The sequence below is a fragment of the Lissotriton helveticus genome, chromosome 7 (genome assembly GCF_964261635.1).
Source record: "Lissotriton helveticus chromosome 7, aLisHel1.1, whole genome shotgun sequence".
NCBI classification, from domain to species: Eukaryota; Metazoa; Chordata; class Amphibia; order Caudata; family Salamandridae; genus Lissotriton; species Lissotriton helveticus.
In genome coordinates this window covers 220,002,270-220,021,530 of record NC_136068.1, presented here as the reverse complement: position 1 = coordinate 220,021,530, position 19,261 = coordinate 220,002,270, and the positions used below count along the sequence as shown (strand labels likewise).

The following is a 19,261-nucleotide window of genomic DNA, read 5'->3' as shown; positions in this document are numbered from 1 at the left end:
GTCCGCCATATTCGGCAGTTAGCCACACCCTACCCCTTTTCACATGGAGGCGCACTATTAATGATATTATTTTAAGTAAAAACATTGTTTACCATTATTTTATTCAATATTTATTAGAGTGGTATTGGTTTTTAATCCTTCCTGATATCGTTTAAAATATTTATTATCTGTATATCCACTTCTTGTATCAAGTATTGGACTGTTTTTCAATTTATTTAATAAAATACGTTTGAATAGAAAAACAAAACAATACACCTTTGTTTTGTTGACTGATACTCCCCACAGATCGTCCTCAGAATGTGTTTCCTTGAATGTATGGGCCATCGGCTAGGGAATTATTTGTGTAATGCTACAGTGCTTAATTTTAACGGGTGTTTTTCAGTGCTCCCCACCGGCACTTAATTGTCAGCACCGGCTCTAGTGGCAGTGCACTACATGGTGGCGTTGTCTTTCTAAATTTGAGATGACCACCGCAACAGTGTTAAATAAGTAAATGTGCATTAAAATTTAATAATACCTGCCGCTCATGTCATTTGTTTAGCTTTGGAGGGCTGGAATCGTCTGAATTTTCACACTAGTAGGAGTGTGATGGTTAATAGTTATGTTGGTACTTTCATTGCTAGCGCTTGCTAACAGAAGACGCTCACTAGGAACTCTTGCCCTACTAGATATGAACTACCTTGCTCTCATCAACACCTTTAAAAAAAAAAAAAAGCATAATATGAACTGAGTTTTAATTGTGTTTTGCATGTATTGCAACGATTTTAATTAATTGTGCAAATAAAATACTTACTGCTAGCGCTTGCAGGGGCAATGAGTGGTGCGGGCTGCGGTGACTTTCCGATAAGGGCCCTCACACTTACCTTTTCACAAATTAAGCACTGGTAATGCATATACTATTGGACGAGAATCAATTTAAAATATTGCATTGCATGTACATACTATCAGCGTCGGTGCGCTTTTTAACAAAACCTTCAAAATGTACATCTGTTCAATTCGGTGTCACTCCCTATGCCGTATGGTAAAAAGTGCAAGCCACAATGGTGAAAAAAAACTAAATTAACTTTCTCTCGCTGTACAATCCTGCGAAAAGTCAAACTATTCGTGAAATTTCAGATTTGTTCGTGTGGTATAAATGACAATCAAAATGCCAACGTCAGAGGCATATCTATGTACTGCATTCTGTATTTCAACCTAACGATGTGGTCGTGTATGGATGCTTACTAACACTCTGGGTTTGTGTTTTCTCTGTTGGTCTATCAATGTTTCCCTTTGTTTCTCTATCGTTGGATTTTAGCAAATCCACTTGTGGAGACTAATGAAGTGGCCGTACTTGCTTTACTTTGCATTCAAACAATCATTGGTCCTGATTAATCTAAAGTTAAACTTTGAGGTAGCCCGGCTGTGGAAATACGTTTCTAGATAGTGGGACCCGTCCGTACAAGTGCTGGTATTATCAACACAAAATAATGTACAGCATTTCTTACTCCTTGGGTGGATGGAATCATATCTGTGGATTGTCGTTCAGGAAGATAAATGACTGCTTAGGAAATCATTCCTGCCTTGGCGGGACTCGGGCTCAAAAATTCCACGGACTCGACAATTCTCGCTCCGGTGCCTACTCGACTCACGGGGTCACACTCTGCGACTCTGGGCAATCGCTTGCTTAATCTCCACAACGGCCTCTCGCGGCGGGATGCCTGGCTTTCACCTTGTGGATACCCTGCCGGGGTATCTCACAGGGGAATACCAGGACGGGTTCCCTAAGCAAGCGCCTTGATGCCTTCGGGTGATACGTGCGCTATATAAGTCGCAATACATTCCTAACATGTTTGCTCAATTCTACTATTTTCAAATATATCAGTTGCTTTACCTCTACTAATGCCTCACATTTTGATTTGTTGTTTTAGGCAGTACTTGTGTCATCCAATGTTCATGGAATTAAAAGTATCCTTTGAATGGTGTCTGGTTGTGCTTGGAAGGGAAGTATACAAACAATGACATTTCCATTTTGAATAATATTTTCCTAAATCATTTTCTATTAATTTAAAATAGCATTGCAGGGCCCCTATCACTGCATCATAAATACTGACTTTGGCTTACGGTCAAATGTTTCTTGGAATATCAGCCGGCTTACATTTGTATTCATCATAGATAAGGTCACCAGTTCCTGGGGTTGTGATTTTTTTTTAAAAAACGTTATTTGTCATTTTCCCCGTAAATCAAAACAAGAATGGCATGTGGATTACTCATTCCAACAGTACAGAATACATTATCTCGAAGAGGGGTTGTCATTTTTCGAAATAGGCATCACAATTGTGAGCCTACCTGGTAGTCTTGTTAAAAGTTTCGCAGTTTGAATGGAAGTGCTGTGTACTACCTTTCTTTTTGATGCACTTTAAATGTTGTTGAAACATACAATAATTCAGCATGAGATATGCATGCATTACATATGAAGGAGCCATGGAGATTTTTACATTGGTTTTCAAAAAGCACAACTAGTGCTGTGTCATAAACGTGTTACGCGTAGTTCAGCACACAGCACACTTCCATGTCTCTTTTATGTGATACTAAAGTATAAAGTGCATAACTTTAACATTTTCCGAGTTATTGCATAAGGTACATGAGCTGGCTACAGCTAAGCTCGAGAACAATGAACGGCGGTTGCCTCTCTCTGGTGCACATGGTAAAGTCCCCGTTGTTTCGCCCACAAAAGTCACAGTTTGGTGCTAACTATCCGTCCTGTGGAGATGGAATATACCCTGCCCATCCTAAAGTCAGGTTGAAGGTTTCATAAGGCAAATCTGTCCGTGTAGTCGGTACTTCACAGAAACAATATACATACTTGCACTGAGTCCAGGAGGAGTGCCTGAGAGCCTCCATTTAAATGCCCTCTTAAAGCGGTTAGTGAAGCCACTTCTCTATGACAGTTTGTTGGGAAATCTGACACGTAGCTGCTGACATTAACAGTTAGCACTTGGGGCCTGATTACGATTTTGGAGGTGCGGGTACGGGACCGTCACGCCACTACCCTGTTCCCGCACGCCAAACCTGTGTGTGCACCGCCCACCAGATTATGACTTTTTTAGGTACTGACGGGCGGTTCTTTGGCGTTCCCACGGCAGTGTCTTAAAAAATAGGTACCGCAATGGGAACGTCATAGGCAGTACCTACAAAGCATGGAATGGTGCAGTCCATGCCGTGCAGGTACTGCAGTGCATGTACACAGGGGGGAACAACATGTGACCCCCTGCATGTACCCCAGGGCCCAGAGGCAACAGGGGGCCCTTTATGGTCACCTTTGTTTTCTCTGCGCCACAGTTTTCATGGAGGAGGAACCGCCATGTAAACTGTGGCAGAGAGGAAATTAGTAATATGATTGGCGGAACTGCAGCGGTCCCGCCAAGCATATTGACCGCCAGGCCCCAGCCAGGAGTTGTGGCTGTGCTCCCGTTTTTAAAATGGCTGAATTGGTAGAAAGTGCAGTCAGGAAGCTTAGAAGTTAAATACATCTTGTGGACTGCAGCACCTAGTGTGCATTCCACTACAGTAGCAGTAGCAGGGCAAACATGATTTCAGGCCTACCCTGTTTAGCCTGACTGCTGCAGTGAATATCTGCAGTGCAACATGTTCAAATAACCCTTTTTGATGGGTGAAAACCTCCCTTTTAAATATTAGTTAGTTACCACTATGTAGGCTTTGTAGCCCACAAGTCAGTGTGCATGGTATTTAAAAGTGGGATATCTAGAAAATTAATGTTACCATGTCTCTGTAGTGACCAGGCCCTAAAAGCTATTTCCCTGTGGCAGGCCTACCTGTTCTATGTAGAAAACCAGGTGCAGGTTAAAATGCTAATACTGATAACTCAGGAAAGAGAACAGCTTGAAAAAAACTACTATTTTTAATAGTTACTAAAAATCCATTTTAATGATGAAGTCAGATTTTTACTAAATTTCAAGGATGAGTAACTTTTTGGAGGTTACCCTTTACCTGCCTGAACTATCAGAAGACCAATTAGCATAAGCCTCTACCAGCTCTCCACCTGTGCTCAGCCTTGAAAGGGTTTGAAATGCCCCTCAGGCGCAAACAGTAGGTCATCTAATGTGAATAGGCAGAGCTAACTCCTCTGGGCTCCACAGAATGTGCAGGGTGGTGGCCGTGGGCCTCCTTTTTACAGCACAGTGTCAAATCCTGCTTTGGAAAAACCACTGAAAAAAGTGGATATGTTTTCCTTTGAACGACTCTCAATGAGCTGAAGCATGCCAGCCCGGCGGTCTTCTCGGAATAGGGCGGTTGGCATGTCACTGGCTTTGTGGCATACTCCTGACCACCGCAATGGGAGACCGGCGGTTGGACCCCAAACTCGTGATTGGGCTCAAAGGGTCTGATTTATACTTTGGTTGAGGTTCTATGTCTGTGAGGGCCATAGCGTAATATTCTCTGTCGCCTATATGGGTGCAGCGTCTACCAACGTTAGAGATGTCCTTTGGGCCTCCAGACATTTTTTTAAATTGTCAGGAAGCGCCATCATGGTGGTTCCTATCAATGTTGTAAAAATTTGAAGGACGGCTCGGTCAAACATGACCTTGTCCCAAAGCAGGAGTATGTTTTTGGTAAATATAAAACTAATGGTCCCCACATCATGGTAGTTTACTTCTACGGTGTGATGGCAATTATTTATTGTTTTTATTGTCCCTGACCTCCAGGCTTAGCTGGCGGTGATGGACAGTCATCCAACTTCCCACTCTAAATAGGGTGGGCAGTAGAATGGCTAACTTCTGATTTCCCATACTCCGGCAGTTCCGAGGAGTATGTTGGCAGTGGAGCAAGAGTAGGCTCTGTCATCGACATAGTTTTAGCCCACCTGGCTCTGAACGAGGTGGGCGAACCTACAGTTTGTAAGAGAGAGTACTCTTTTGGCATTGCTATGGAGTACCCTCTCTGCCAAACTCTAAATCAAGGCCAAAATCAAAAAGGTAAAATCTGTGACCAGGGTGAAACTTGTTGGTGGATCCGACCCGCACTCTTATCATGGTAGGCCTGAAACCGAGTCTAGGTCCCTGACTACTACAGCCATTGAATATAATTGGTGCTGTGTGTTGTTTGCTGCTATTTTTACTTTAAACTTTAAGCATTCATATCTACAGTTCCCTTGATTGGATTTTGGTCCTTTTTTGGTGTCATTTTGTTAAATAAACGTTACTATTTGGAATTTTTAATGTTTTGTATTTTGACTTTATTACTGTTTTGGCACTGCATAAATAATTTACACTTTACTCTAAGTTAAACCTGTCCAATCTGTGGGATAGCTATCATTTTGTTGAGCTCGTTCATGGGACCAAGATGGTGTGGTAGTTGGGCATTACTATATACTGGGCACAGTCACTGGCAGGACACCAATTAGGGGCACAAATGTTCCATTGCTTTGCTATGTGACTAGTTGTTAGTTGTGGGCAACCATCTTGGCGGTACCAAACTTTAAGGGCCCTTATTTTGGATCCTTCTAATCACAATGAAGACTTTTGACTACAGGGGGTACCTATGGAAATAGGCCACCTACAGGGTGAAAAGGTTAGAACACTGGAGTTCGTTTTGGCATCTAGGTTATCTCTGATGTCGCGTTCACTTCTGGGAAAATTCTAATTAGCTGGGATGCACGATGTCCATAGCCCGTGGGTGATTTAGATCTGCGTCCATTTAGGCTTTAATCATATGAGTCACAGTTGGGGTTTCTCCCAGAATCTAGGACTGATCCTGGTGGGCACAACATCCGCCAAAAAGGTCCTGTGTCTGGCAAATATTCTCTTGTTACTGGCTTGAGGTTTTTAGTACTTATCCTACTTTGTGAACACTAGCGAAAGCTAGTGCAAGTCAAAGCACAAGCAGATTCCACTGTATTATAGGAGCATTCTGTTTTTGAGCAGGGAAGCTAAAAACAAAGGCAATGCAGGGCATCCAATCCACAGAAGCCGACAGCAGCCTGTGGCTAAACTGCTAATTTGTGCAGGTCCATTACACCTACAGTCGGCGTCCTGGTTCCTCATACACACCATACACATGTGCTGCAACTCATTATATATAACAAATATTTTTGGGAGGGTAAAAGCCACAATTATGGCAACTGAATTAATTTTACGCTAGGAAAGCAGGTTTTCTGTCTACATTCAGGAGGTTCTCTGCCATCATACAGCTACCTCACACCTATTGTTTTATATGGGGGTGGTCCGTTCTTGAGTTGGGGGTAGAGTGGTCAACTTTAAGCTATATTTGTAATCTTTTAATAGAGCTGTGCTTTATCTATCAGATCTCCTGATTATTTAAAAATATATTAATGGAGTAGTCCAAGATGGCGCCTGTTGCACCGGATGCATAAGTTGGTGTTCTCTAGGCATCTCACACCCCAAAAACAATTAAACCTGGCAGGCCAGCTACCAACCCATGGGCCTGAGTCACCCATTGGCCTAATCATGATACGGAGGTGAAACGGGCAATTAAACTGAACCTTTTTCCAAGCATAATACAGTGATTTATATTGGTGTACCAGTACAGAACGGTGCCTGCACCTCCGAACTGCATCACTCAAACCTGACTGTACAGCATGGCAAAAAATCTTTGCGAAGGTCAATAGGTCTCATAGGGGGCACTGGCTTTGCCAATGCCTGTACTAATCATGGAAAAGATCTGGCACCATGCACATCATTTAGACCTGTAGACCTGATTGATATGGATGCTAAAATTTTGACAAAAAATCAGAATTCCCATCTACAATCAATCCTTCTATAATTTACCCATACAGATCATGCAGGATTAATCAAAAATAGGCTTGTGTACAATAAAACTAGACAAATGCTCATTTAATATACATTGCGAGTTGGAGCATCTCCTGATAGTCCATGCTGTGGAGAAGCCATGGAGACATGCGCCACCGATGAGGGGCTTAATGGGTCTGCAGGCACAGCTTGAGTTGGATAGGTGAATGGTCAACGAGGCCTCGGGGCATGATGGATGTGTGCGATACTCTGTGTATGTAACTGTGAGGAAGGAGCAAATAATCTAGACGTGAAAGGGTGGGTTGTACTGACGAAGCGTAAATGAACCCTGCCTCCGAGGGATAAAAGGCCTGCCAAGAGTCTGCCCAGCACAGCGTTTGTGCCAAAATCTGCAGTTTGGATCGAGGGGGGGGGGGAGGGGGTGTATCCGGTGGGTGTGCACGCCATCTGTCCCGACGGGTCATGATATCATTCCAATCTCCACCTAGGATTGTCAAACCACCTGGAAGGTCCCCCCAAAGCTGTGTTAGTTTATCTACGAACGTCTGACCCAAATATGGAAGGGCATATATACTCCCAGTCGTAATCTGTTCACCAGCTATAGTGCCAGAGACGATCGTGAAGTACCCACTTGGATCTGACCAATGTTGTGTTACCTGGAATGGCACCCGACGGTGAATAAGTATCGCCGTTCCGTGAGCACCCCGGGCAAAACCAGAGTGATACACCGTTGCAAACCCATATCTGGACAGGCAAGGGCTTTAGTGCCCAGAAGGTGAGTCTCCTGCAATAGTAGGATGTCAGCCAAATAACGCTTTGCTAAGTGAAGCACTGCCCACTTGATTTTGTTCAGTAGTCCCCTTACATTCCAAGCCAGGATATTGAGTTCTCTCAGTGGAGACTTACATGTGTCATCCCTTATCTTTATAGCGGGCAATGACCGAAGGTGCAGTAGTGACGCAGTATGGAGTTGTGTGTCTGGTACGCAGAACAAAAAGCAACAAGAACAACAAACAAGCTGAACCCTGCATAGCCCCCCGCTCCCCCCCACCCCCATACTTCCAGTAACAAGGACTATCTGTCATGGTGGAATCCTGACCCAGGCCCCCAACATGATGAACCAAGCAGTTCCCCCAATGGGTCCCCCCCAACCCAACATCACCCAACATACCCAAAACGTCCGGGTGGAAAATATCTGATACCCCTCAGAGCAGGTGAAGAAGACCCCAGTACACTAGGATCCAATACAGCCCGCCATGAAACCCCAGCTGCAAGACAGTTCTCTAAGGGAAAGGAGAGAGGGAAGAAGACCTAAAGCCATGGCAAGCTCAGTCGGCAGTCTCTGAGTGACCCTTGGCACGCCAATTAGAACGGGAACTGTGACGCATTGATGTAGTGTCTCTGTCCTGTCGGCCACTCCAATGAGAACCCTGCGAGGAGTCTGAGTTGAGTAGCGGCGGCGAGTGTGGCTTATGATTATATCTCTCATCAGTCCAAGCAAAGATCTCCTCCGGGGAGTCAAAGAAAAGAGTCTTGGCATTATATATCCCCTTCATCCGGGCGGGGACAGCAGCGCGTAGGATATGTTCAACTCGCGAAGTCGCCGCTTGGCCGCAACAAAGAACTGTCGCTGCTGCTGCACCAGCCGGGTATAGTCAGGGAAGACCATGATTGGGTGAAATTCGAAGATCATTTTGTCCTTGTGGAGACGGGCATAGCAAAGGATCGCATCCCGGTTGGCGTAGTTGAGAAGCCGGGCAATCACTGGCCCCGGACGCTCTCCGGGGGCAGGCTTCTTAGCCAGAGCCTGGTGGGCCCGCTCTACCACAAAGCAGGAAGACATGGCCTCGGGCAGTAGCAGTGTCTTGAGCCAGCCAGAGAGGGAATCGTCCATGGAAGTACCTTCACAACCCTCCGGGAAGCCACCAGGCGGATGTTATTGCGCCGGGCCCTCCCCTCCGCATCTTCGACCCTTGACGCGAGCTCCCGTGAGACCTTAGTGAGTTTGTTCACTTGGTTCTGGAGGGCGGATGAGACGTCCAATGAGAACCCTGCGAGGAGTCTGAGTTGAGTAGCGGCGGCGAGTGTGGCTTATGATTATATCTCTCATCAGTCCAAGCAAAGATCTCCTCCGGGGAGTCAAAGAAAAGAGTCTTGGCATTATATATCCCCTTCATCCGGGCGGGGACAGCAGCGCGTAGGATATGTTCAACTCGCGAAGTCGCCGCTTGGCCGCAACAAAGAACTGTCGCTGCTGCTGCACCAGCCGGGTATAGTCAGGGAAGACCATGATTGGGTGAAATTCGAAGATCATTTTGTCCTTGTGGAGACGGGCATAGCAAAGGATCGCATCCCGGTTGGCGTAGTTGAGAAGCTGGGCAATCACTGGCCCCGGACGCTCTCCGGGGGCAGGCTTCTTAGCCAGAGCCTGGTGGGCCCGCTCTACCACAAAGCAGGAAGACATGGCCTCGGGCAGTAGCAGTGTCTTGAGCCAGCCAGAGAGGGAATCGTCCATGGAAGTACCTTCACAACCCTCCGGGAAGCCACCAGGCGGATGTTATTGCGCCGGGCCCTCCCCTCCGCATCTTCGACCCTTGACGCGAGCTCCCGTGAGACCTTAGTGAGTTTGTTCACTTGGTTCTGGAGGGCGGATACTGTGTCTTCCACCGTGGAGACCCTGGTCTCGCCCTTCGTGATCTGGTCTACTGCCTTCCTAAGGTCCTGGTGGAGGAATGACACCTCAGAACCAACGGCCCGGATCTGGGCCTCGAGTGCAGTCCGCGACTGGTTGATGGCCGCGGGCAGCGTTGCGGTGTCGGAAGACAGACTCTCCCCACCCTCCCTTCTGACAGGGACCGTGGTAAAGTGGTCCATGGTGTTCTGCTTGGGGGCCGCTGCGCCGAGTCTGTCTTTACCCATCGGGGAACGGAGAAGCAGACCGGGGGGCACCCCCAGGCCCGTAGCCGCAGCAGGTGAGTGTGGGAGGATGGGCCCCACAGGAGAGCGTCGGACCTCGGTGAAGGACAATGGACCATGCAGCACTGGGAGCGTCCCTGGAGTATGTCGCTGGTCCTGCAGATGCACGCAGCTCGGACGGGGCTGCAGCCAGGTCAAGCCCCCAGTCCCCACAACTAACCACACAGGACAGGCGGGTAGGAGAGGCTCACTGGGGCGCCAGGTGGTTGAGGGGAACTGCACACAGCCGGCGGAGGAGCCACTAACCATGGGGTCTCCACACTGCATCACCCATGATATCGGCGGGGGTCTACAGCAGAGGCGCCGCACTGAGGGCCGGCCTCCAGCAGGAAGCGTGTGCCAACTTGCCCCACAGTCTCTGGATCTTACCGGCACAGTGTCAACTCCCACAAAATGTGCGATGTCTCTAAGTCGCTCCGCTATTCGCCGCGGCTCAGGCCTCCCATGCATGTCCCTCTGCGACCCGACCCTCAGCAGAGGAGGAGTCTGTAACAGGGCAGGGCAGCCCACCCCATGCGGCTCAGCAAGATGGCGCGGAGCGCGCGGGTGTCCACAAAGCTCTGGGCCCCACCAGGAACTTCTCAGGCCTCCGGGTCTCCACGGCCTGTGTGCACCACTCAGAAAGCAGGGGATGGGCTTGCCGTAGCAGCACGCCCGGAGGCACGACCCAGGCAATCGGCCCAAGCCACACGGAGGCAGGTCCCCACCCCGCCCCAGGCCCCCACGAACACTGACCTGGGGTCCCACAGGCTGAGGGCAGCTGCCGAGGCGAGGGTTGCACAATCGGCCTTCAAGGGATCTCGGCTGCGGCCCAACCTATGCAGCACGCCATCACACAGCACCAGATGAAGGCCACCGGCGTGTCGATGCCGGATCTGGACCGTCCGGGCATGCAACCGTCAACAAATTGCGCCCAGGAGGTCTTGGTTTGCTCCGCAATGGGTGTCCTGCAGCAGCAGCGTCTGGAGTCAGGATTTTGGCAGGATAATGGCTCCGAGCAGTACGAGCTAGCAAAGCTCTACAGAGGTGCGTCCGCCATGCTTGGCTCCGAAGCCACGCCACGTATACTCTGGGTGCTTTGAGGATTAATTCAAGAAGGAACACAACATCTGGGTCCTTTCCTTGTGAATATAGGCCGCAGTGAACTTTGGTGCCAAATTCCTATAAGGACACTTCAGATGTGTGTTTAAATAACTTGTGTAGATGTTAAACTGTTGAATTTTCAAGCCCCATGGCAACGTGTTGAATTTAGGGCCTGAATGAGAAGGATCCATGTGTTTGATGTTAATACAGATCTACTCTAATATCTGAATTTGATACTGGTGGGTGAGTTTGTGAGTTACTGAATATTGAAATAAGATGCAAAAACTACTGATGTTGTATGAAAAGAAATGCATTTAAAGTTTAAGGTCTCTAAAATCTATAATCTAAAATAAAGCAAAAACATTTTTGGCTTCAGCATTCCTACCACCTTCCAAAGAGTGGGCTGAATGAAGCCATGCATGAAGGGGAGTGACTTGCTATTTGACTGTGGAATAAAAGGAGCAATTCAATTGATTTATTGGGAAATAAAATATTGCAGCAAAATCTTTAGATAAGGAATTCACAGCCACTGGTGGAGTAAAGGGCAGACGTCAACCTAGTTTTGAGGAAAGTGGTAAGAGGGGACTCAGGGGTGTGAAGAAGTGCTTTCAAAGGCAACTCTCAGCCTTCCAACCCTTTCAAATATTTCAATATGTAAGTAACATCTGGAGCAACATTGTGTCTGATCTCATCTGAACGGCTATGAAACCATCCACGGATGTTGAGTTATTAGATGTTCTGAAAATTAAAAAAAACCTAGGGCCAAGATATTGAAAGTCTGATATTGCACTGTCTGTTGCTGTTATGTGAGCAGTCGCAAAAATGTGAAACTCTTGATGACCCTCAACTTCACCAGTGGTTTCAATTGCCCATAATAAGGCCTTTTATACCTATTGTATGCGTAAATTGAGGTGCACATAAGCCAATTTCTTAATAAATGCATTGACTGAGATTATTATTGCACAATGCCTTAACTTGAAAGATATGACTTCTAATGCAAAGTTTATACTAATCGTAGAAAAAGATGCTACCTTCCAACGTCTTCTAGATGATGAATTCTGCAAAAAATTATCTCCATGTATAATCATAACGGTAGGTGTCTAAAGGTATTTTTCGTAACACTTTAGTCTTGCCCCATGAAATACCTTTTAGAGAAATGTAGCCAAAAGAATGTAAGCATTTGTAGACATTAAAAAATCACATGCTTTCATAGTTATGATAGAGCACTATGTGCACATTGAAATCATGTAATATTGTAAACTGATCCTTAGAGTGTAAATGTAAATGTAGTGCTTATATAGCGCATGAATCACCCCCGAAGGGGCCTCAAGGCACTGTACTGATACCGCTGTGGAACACTTCCTGGCCTTTCCCTGTGAAGTGCCCACTCCTGGGCACCCCCAAGGTGAAGTCAGGCATCCTAGCGCTGTTGGGGCCGTTGTGGAGATTAAGCAAGCTATTGCCCAGAGTTGCAGAGTGGGACCCATGATTAGAATAGGCACCAAGGTGAGAATTATCAGGTCCGGGGAAATTGAGCTCAAGACCCGCCGAGGCGGGAATTGAACCCTGGTCCAGGCCAGACCTATGCATCAGGGTCTGCCGCTCTAACCATTGAGCCACACTTCTCTAGAATGAATGGAACATGTGATAAACATTAAATCTGTTAGATCACTTTTTGTGAGAGAATGCAAGTTGAGCTTATATTTTATATAGGAACACCTGGTGGTCGACAATTTTCTGGTATCACAAAGATTTCTTTCAATTTACTAACCTTAAATTTCAAAAGCGGTCACATTCCCGACAAGACTGTGATACTAGTGTGTCATTCAGAGTTTGGTGGAACGGGAGCACTGCCATGAGTTGCCCATTCTTCTGCTGGGCCTAACTTGAACGTTCCCCTCTATATTTAGAGTCGCAGGAAGCACTGGCCAGAGTTTGAGCTGGCTCCACTGATGTAAACCTGTGATCTGAGTGCTTCAGGCAAAGTGATGGTCATCCTGCCACATTTAGAGGGAGGCACCATTTCTCGTATCCCCACAAAGAACTGCTGTGAAATGCTTAGCAAGCCGGGGTAGACAAAATGCATACTAGCCTCCATCTGCAGGAAGAAAACACCCTGCACGTCATGGTAATTGTTTTTTTCTTTTCAAGAACCAGCTTCAAGCTGCTTCTCTGGCGACTTCATTGAAGGCACATGGTCCCTAACGGAATGACAGGGGTCTCTAAATTCAGCAGGCATACTTCTGCCAGGTGGATTGGATGCCATGACCTCTGCTGAATTGGTGGGTTGATAGACAAGAATCTGAAGGACCCATCTGGTGTTAGTTACCACAGTTTGCTGTTAGTCATTGTGCCTACCTAATCAGAGTGTGTAATAGGTTATTTTGCATTGTAGGCTCTCCAGTGAAAGCCATAAATGTTAGAATAGTTTCTCACTGTTAGGGTGGACCCTTGGACACTTTTCATCCAATATATCAGACTGTGACAGGGTAAAGACTAAAGAGCCTGGTGTGACCAACATTCAAAACATTTTCCTCAAAAATCCTATTCATGCAAAATTTTCTGAATTAGATGATTGTTTAATGAATAAATGAATAGTTCTCCTCTTTAAGCTACATTGCAGCTCCTATCACAACCGGTGCTTTAACATGTCTTAAATAAGAGAAACATAGAATGCTTATAGGATTACATTCTAAGAGTTAAAAAGCACCTTTCTTTTTTAAGACTCCAGGGACTTCCAGATACCATGATGACTGTTACTGGTTGTTGCCTGACAAAGTGGGTTCTTTTTTCTGAATCATGTGCGTGGGATATTGTAACACTCTTAATTTCGCTTAACAAATGTGTCCCTTTACAAGTTGTGTGATTTGTTTTGGCAATTCTGGGGATTTTTCTTATCACAAGGCCTTCACTATTCATGAAGCACCAATCCTGTGGAAGAAAGAAGGCTGCTACTGATCTTCTCGCTCTGTGAAGAAACGTGATTTTTCTATTAAAACATGTCCAAAAGGATACTTAAAGACAGGGAAGGTATTAGGCTTCATGGCAAGATAGAAAACCTCAAGGCAAAGGAGACAAAAAAGACTGACAAGACCTTCAGGTAACACCGAGTTTCCATTGTTACAGTGCCTGTTTCCCCAAAGGACTCCCACAGATATAGATCCAGGAAGAGTAGATTAAGGAGGGGAGAAAAGCAAAAATATCACCACCGCCCTTGCATCAATGTTGATCTCAGTCACCATTGAACACTTCGAAGTTGGCAAAAGTATCAACATGGACTTGCTGAAACAGGCACCTCCAGAGAGAGCATCTGGACAGTTCTGTTACAAGAACAAGAATATGATGAACAAGAACATCCTGTTTATTTTCATGTTTTGGCAGAATGTGAACTTAACTATTCAATACTTATTAGAACATTGGAATGTTGGGAGGTCCATTGAAAACAATGGAGTGCTCTGGGCTTATAATGGCTGGTACAAACCTGTAGCACCAACATTCCAATGTTTCTTTGTTCACAGCTCTGGCTGTGAACAAAGGCTTCAGGGAACCTGAGGGGATTCCAATCCCCTCACGCTCCCAAAAGGCTTTGGTTTTTTTGTTAGAACATTCTGTCCTCTAGTGACAGAATGTTCTAATAGCCTTATAGCCCTTCGTAGATGGGCTATACCGCTATTAAAGTCCCTCTCCCTTGTTAAAGGCCCTCGCCTTTGGCTCGGGGCCTTTAACGCTGGACAGGGCCTTTAATAGCCGGTATAGCCCTCTACGGCAGGCTATAACGCTATAATAGAAAACTCTTCACCCTGTAGATGTTTTGTATAGAATGTAGACATCTGTTTGTGACTCCTCAGAACCAAGGGTACAGTCAATAGAAACCACACGAGGAAAAGGTTCACCAAGTAGCCAACTAGTCATTGAGAAAACAGAAGGAGCTTATGCACACACAGTCCAAAAGTTTTGTTGTAGAAAAAAATAAACGAATTAATAAATAATTGATCAATAAAAATATTTTATGAACCTAAATATACATCAATAAAAATGCTTTACGATCATACACATACATCAAAGACAAATACACATATATGTTCTCTTCTTACAATTGAACTAATGCTTTAAAAGATACCAGGAGCCATGTTATGCAGTGTCCAGGGTGTGCAAAAGGCGTGTGTTCCCGCTTTGTTGCACCCCCGGGCACTCTGGTATTACTGATAGTGCCGGGCACATGTAGCACCAGAGCTATCTCATGAGGGTAGTTCCTCTTTTGCACGAGGGTGTGGCCCTATGCAAATGAGGTAATCACGTTGTCTCTGCACCCATGCCTTACTAGGGATGTGTCACTGAGGCAATCAAGCCCTTAGGAGGTGACCTGACGGAGTGCCACAAAAAGTTGCCTCATTGTTAGCTTCTTCCTGCACTATGAATCACGGAGTGGCCTGTGAGCATCCTCTTCATCTTGGAAATAATTCACTGTCTTCTATACCTCTCTCAGTTTAGAAACATAATTTAAAGGACACATTAAGAACCCTGTTTTGATTCAAGGAAAAATATAAATGCGCCCAAGTTTATCTTTGATTATTGACATTTTAAGTAGTGGAAACATATTCAAGTTGAACTGTAAGCCCATAGACTGCAAATGGTTTAAGCTGTTCATTCATTCAGATATATTGTATCAAACAGATCAGAGACTGTAGGGAATTAAAGGAGTTGATTCTGGGGTTAAAAGATAAAGTGGTGGGTGAGGCATGTTTGTACTGTCCATCAACAGTACACAGACATTTTCATTTTCAGTCACAGAAATAGAGAAAATCTTCAATTCAGATACAACAAAAAGCAAAGGCTGGATAAATAAGTTGGTGACAGGTCTTGCTCATTCATTTTATGACAGTAACATTAGGAGTCAATAACAGTATTTAGTAATGTACAAACAGTACTAAAGATACAATAGTTTCTAGTGAAAATACTTCTTGTAAATCACACTTCACAACTGACCTTATGGGGCGGATCCTGCCTTAGGCACAGCATACAGGGAATTTACCTGGAGAGTTGACACCAGGGCAAAGGGGCAACAGGGTTGAGAAGTGGAGATCAGAGCAGAGGAGCATATGGGATTGCTAGAGAAATTGGCATTAGCAAAGCCAATAATTATTGTGTTGGCTGGTTTCCTTTTTACTTTGCCCATGCTTATTTTGTTTGTGAATTTTTTGCCTGAAGGCACACAATGAATGAAAACAAGCATTATCTGAAAGCTAAAGCTATATTTTTTTAATGTAAAAGCACATATTGCAAAAAAACATGGTTGGTAGTGCAAACTCCCAATAGGTATATTTAAATTGACTATAAGTTCCTAGTGTATGCTAAAAATGTACCCAGCGCCTGGAAGTTAAATGTCTTTATTGGACCACAGCACCTATTATGCCATCCACTACAGTGGCAGTGCAAACATGGCTTCAAAGCTACCATTGCAGCCTGACTATAGCAGTGTAAAACGTGTAATTCGATCTGTCAAATTAAACACTTTTGAAAAAAACCTCTCTTATACATATAAATATGTCACTCTTGTGTCAGCCTCATAGCCCACAAAGCAGGGAGCATTGTATTTAAAAATATGACATGTAGATATGTTATGTTAACGTCCTTACAGTGACTAGCACCCAAAAGCTATTTTTCACTGTGGCAGGCCTAGCTGTCCTATCGAGAAAACCAGAGTGCAGATTAAAATACCAATACTGTATCTCGGAAATAGGAATAGCTAGGAAAATAATAAATAGTAAAACTCCAATTCAATTGTGAAGTCAGATTGTTAATAAATATTATGGAAAAGTAAAATTTAAAAAGTATCCCTTTACCTGACTGAGCTGTCAGATTGCTAATTAGCATAATCATCTGCCAGCTTCCAGCTGGTGTATAGCCTTTGAATAGGTGTGAAAAGGTGTAAAATGTCTCCCAGGAGCAAACAATAGGCTGCCCTCAATGGGCAGAGATGACTCCTCTGAACCTCACAGATTATGCATGGTGTGGGCAGATTAGTGACAGCACAGTGTCAAATCCTGCTTGGCAGGTCTGCTTAGCCACATATAACACTTGAAAGGGCGAGACCAGGATACCAAGATAATTCTTATGTATCCACTGTCTGGTTGCTGAAGGACACTACTTTGTCCTACCAGACTTCTGTCTGTGGGTTTTAGACATAACGTTTAGGGCACACTTGAAAAGTATAGAATAGGATACTGAGACAATTCTTGTGTTGCTAATGTCTGGCTGCTGAAGAATCCTACTTTTGTCCTACCAAAATTCTGTCTCTGGGTTTGCTGTGGGTACAGGGGTTGCCTTAAACTGGATTTTCATGTTGGATGTGAGAGTGCACCATGATTACCATAGTACACTCCCAATGCACACTCTCAGCCCTCAGAGCCCAAGTTTAGTGTGGCCAAAGACTTCGCCATCTTGAAAATGCCCAAATTGCATAGGTAGGATGGCCCCAGTAACTTTTATCCCATTGGTTAGAGCATTCTCTGGAGTCTTTCCCAAACACTAGCTAGTGCACGGCAGACATGGAGAATCTCCAGGTATCCACTTCACAACACTGCTGTACCTGAAAAAGAACAGAGGAGGATTGGACCTGCTGCTTGTGACTTGAGAAGTGTACCTGCCCTCTCATGTACCCAGGACAAAAAAGTGGACTCCAAGGTTCACAATGCTGAACTCCAGATCGAGCTACAGAGATACACAAGCTTCAAAAGGCCTGCCTCACAACCAGTGGCAACTGGACCTATACCTGACCATGCTGTCTGCCTCTGTCTATTTCTGTGTATAGAATTTAAAAAGCACATGTCTACTGAGAAATGGTTTCCCAGTGATATCTGAACCTATCCATGCCACAGGTTCCTCAAATGGAATTGAACTAAAGGAGCCATGTTTTACATTCCTTGTGGAAGCACCCCTCCGTCTAACAGCTCTTAAGCAGTGAAGCGAGGGAACTCCACAGTTTCAGCGCATATATGTGAAAGAGCATCCACCCAACATGGCCAATTCGAGAGCGGACCTGTGTCAAGAGCGTATGGGCGGAGTGAAGTAATCTGCTGGGGCAGTAGGGACTGATCAGGCAGCATAGATATATCGGTCCAGAGTCCAAAAGGCTTCTATAAGCACTTGGAAATGAATGTGCTTTGCAACTGGGAGCCAACAGAGTTCCATGAGTTGAACCCAAATATGGGGCAGATGTCCTTGAAGGCGAGCTGTAGAATTCTAGGAGATCTGTAATCTTTGGAGGAAAGCTTTATTGAGCACTAGATGAAGCATATTGCCATAGTCTAAGTGAGATGTAATCAGATCCTGGACACTTTCTGTGTGTAGGAGGTAGTGCCCACCGAAATTTCCTTAAACAGCTTAGGAAGCCAAAACAGCAGGCTGCCGCCATATGGATCTGTTGCTCAAACGTAAGCTGATAATCAATCCCAATGCCTAAGTTCTTAACCACCAATGTGGGAGTAGGTACCGGGCTAAGATATCCTGTCCTTCATTGAGCCCCCTGAAGCTAGATGGTTGCCAGCTGTCAGAATATCTGTTTTGATACCATTGGGTTTCAGGCAATGTCTGTCCATCAACTTGGCCACTGCTTGCAAACAGCTTTTAAGTTGAGAACGACCATTGCCAGAGTCTGGGGACAGGCAAATGATCTGAATGTCATCAGCATATGCAGTTATGGAGAAGCCAAAGGTTTCCACAATGTCCACAAGAGGTCATGCATAGATGTTAAAGAGTGTTGGACGTAGGGAGCAGCCCTGAGGAACTCCATGAAGGATCGACGGCACCAACGAGGCATGAGGTGTGGAGGACTCCTGAAACAAGCGATCTGCTTGGAAAGAAGCGAACAAGCTCAAAGTCAAGCTAGATATCCTGCACTCCTCCAGTCCCCTGAGTAGCAACGGGTAGGACATGGTATCAAAAGAGGCACTCAAATATTAAAGGATCAGGGCTGCAGTCCTGCCCTGACTCAGAGAGTCTAACCTCGAGAGAGACGCATCACTGCTATGTCCTGGGTGAAAACCTGATTAAGAGGTGTGCAGAAGATAGTGGGGCACTAGATAATCTGCTTGTTGGTAATAGCAAAATCGGATAAGAACCTGTCCACCGAACTCTAAATCAGGCCCTAACTCAGAAGGTATAATCTATGACCTGGGCGAATCTGGTTGGTGTATCTGACACACTCTTCATTGTAGTAATCCTGAAATTGCGCCTAGGTCCCTGTCTACGTGACCAATGCCTATACTTGCCACTTTGCGCTTCCTTGTGCTGTTCCTACTTACAACTTTAAGAAGTCGAATTGCCTGTTCTCCTTATTGGATATTTTGTCATTTTTGTTGTCATTTTGTTTATAACATTTTACTCTATTATTCTAATTTGGTTTGGGATTTTTATTGTTTTGCATATAGGCT

General features: G+C 45.2%; 1 protein-coding gene across 15 annotated transcripts in view; it reads left to right on the top strand.

Moving 5' to 3' along the window:
- The window catches only part of SPO11 (SPO11 initiator of meiotic double strand breaks), a 749,185-nt gene that overhangs the window by 414,815 nt on the left and 315,109 nt on the right, over positions 1 to 19,261 (top strand). For 11 of the 15 annotated variants that reach the window (XM_078651981.1, XM_078651989.1, XM_078651976.1 and 8 more), the window contains 2 exons: positions 1,911 to 1,947; positions 11,812 to 11,921. The exons of 2 other annotated variants lie outside the window; for them this stretch is intronic. In XM_078651981.1, coding sequence (XP_078508107.1) covers positions 1,911 to 1,947; positions 11,812 to 11,921 — 147 coding nt within the window. The remainder of the gene's footprint in view (positions 1 to 1,910; positions 1,948 to 11,811; positions 11,922 to 19,261) is intronic. 2 more of the 15 variants (XM_078651977.1, XM_078651979.1) reach the window with 1 other exon arrangement.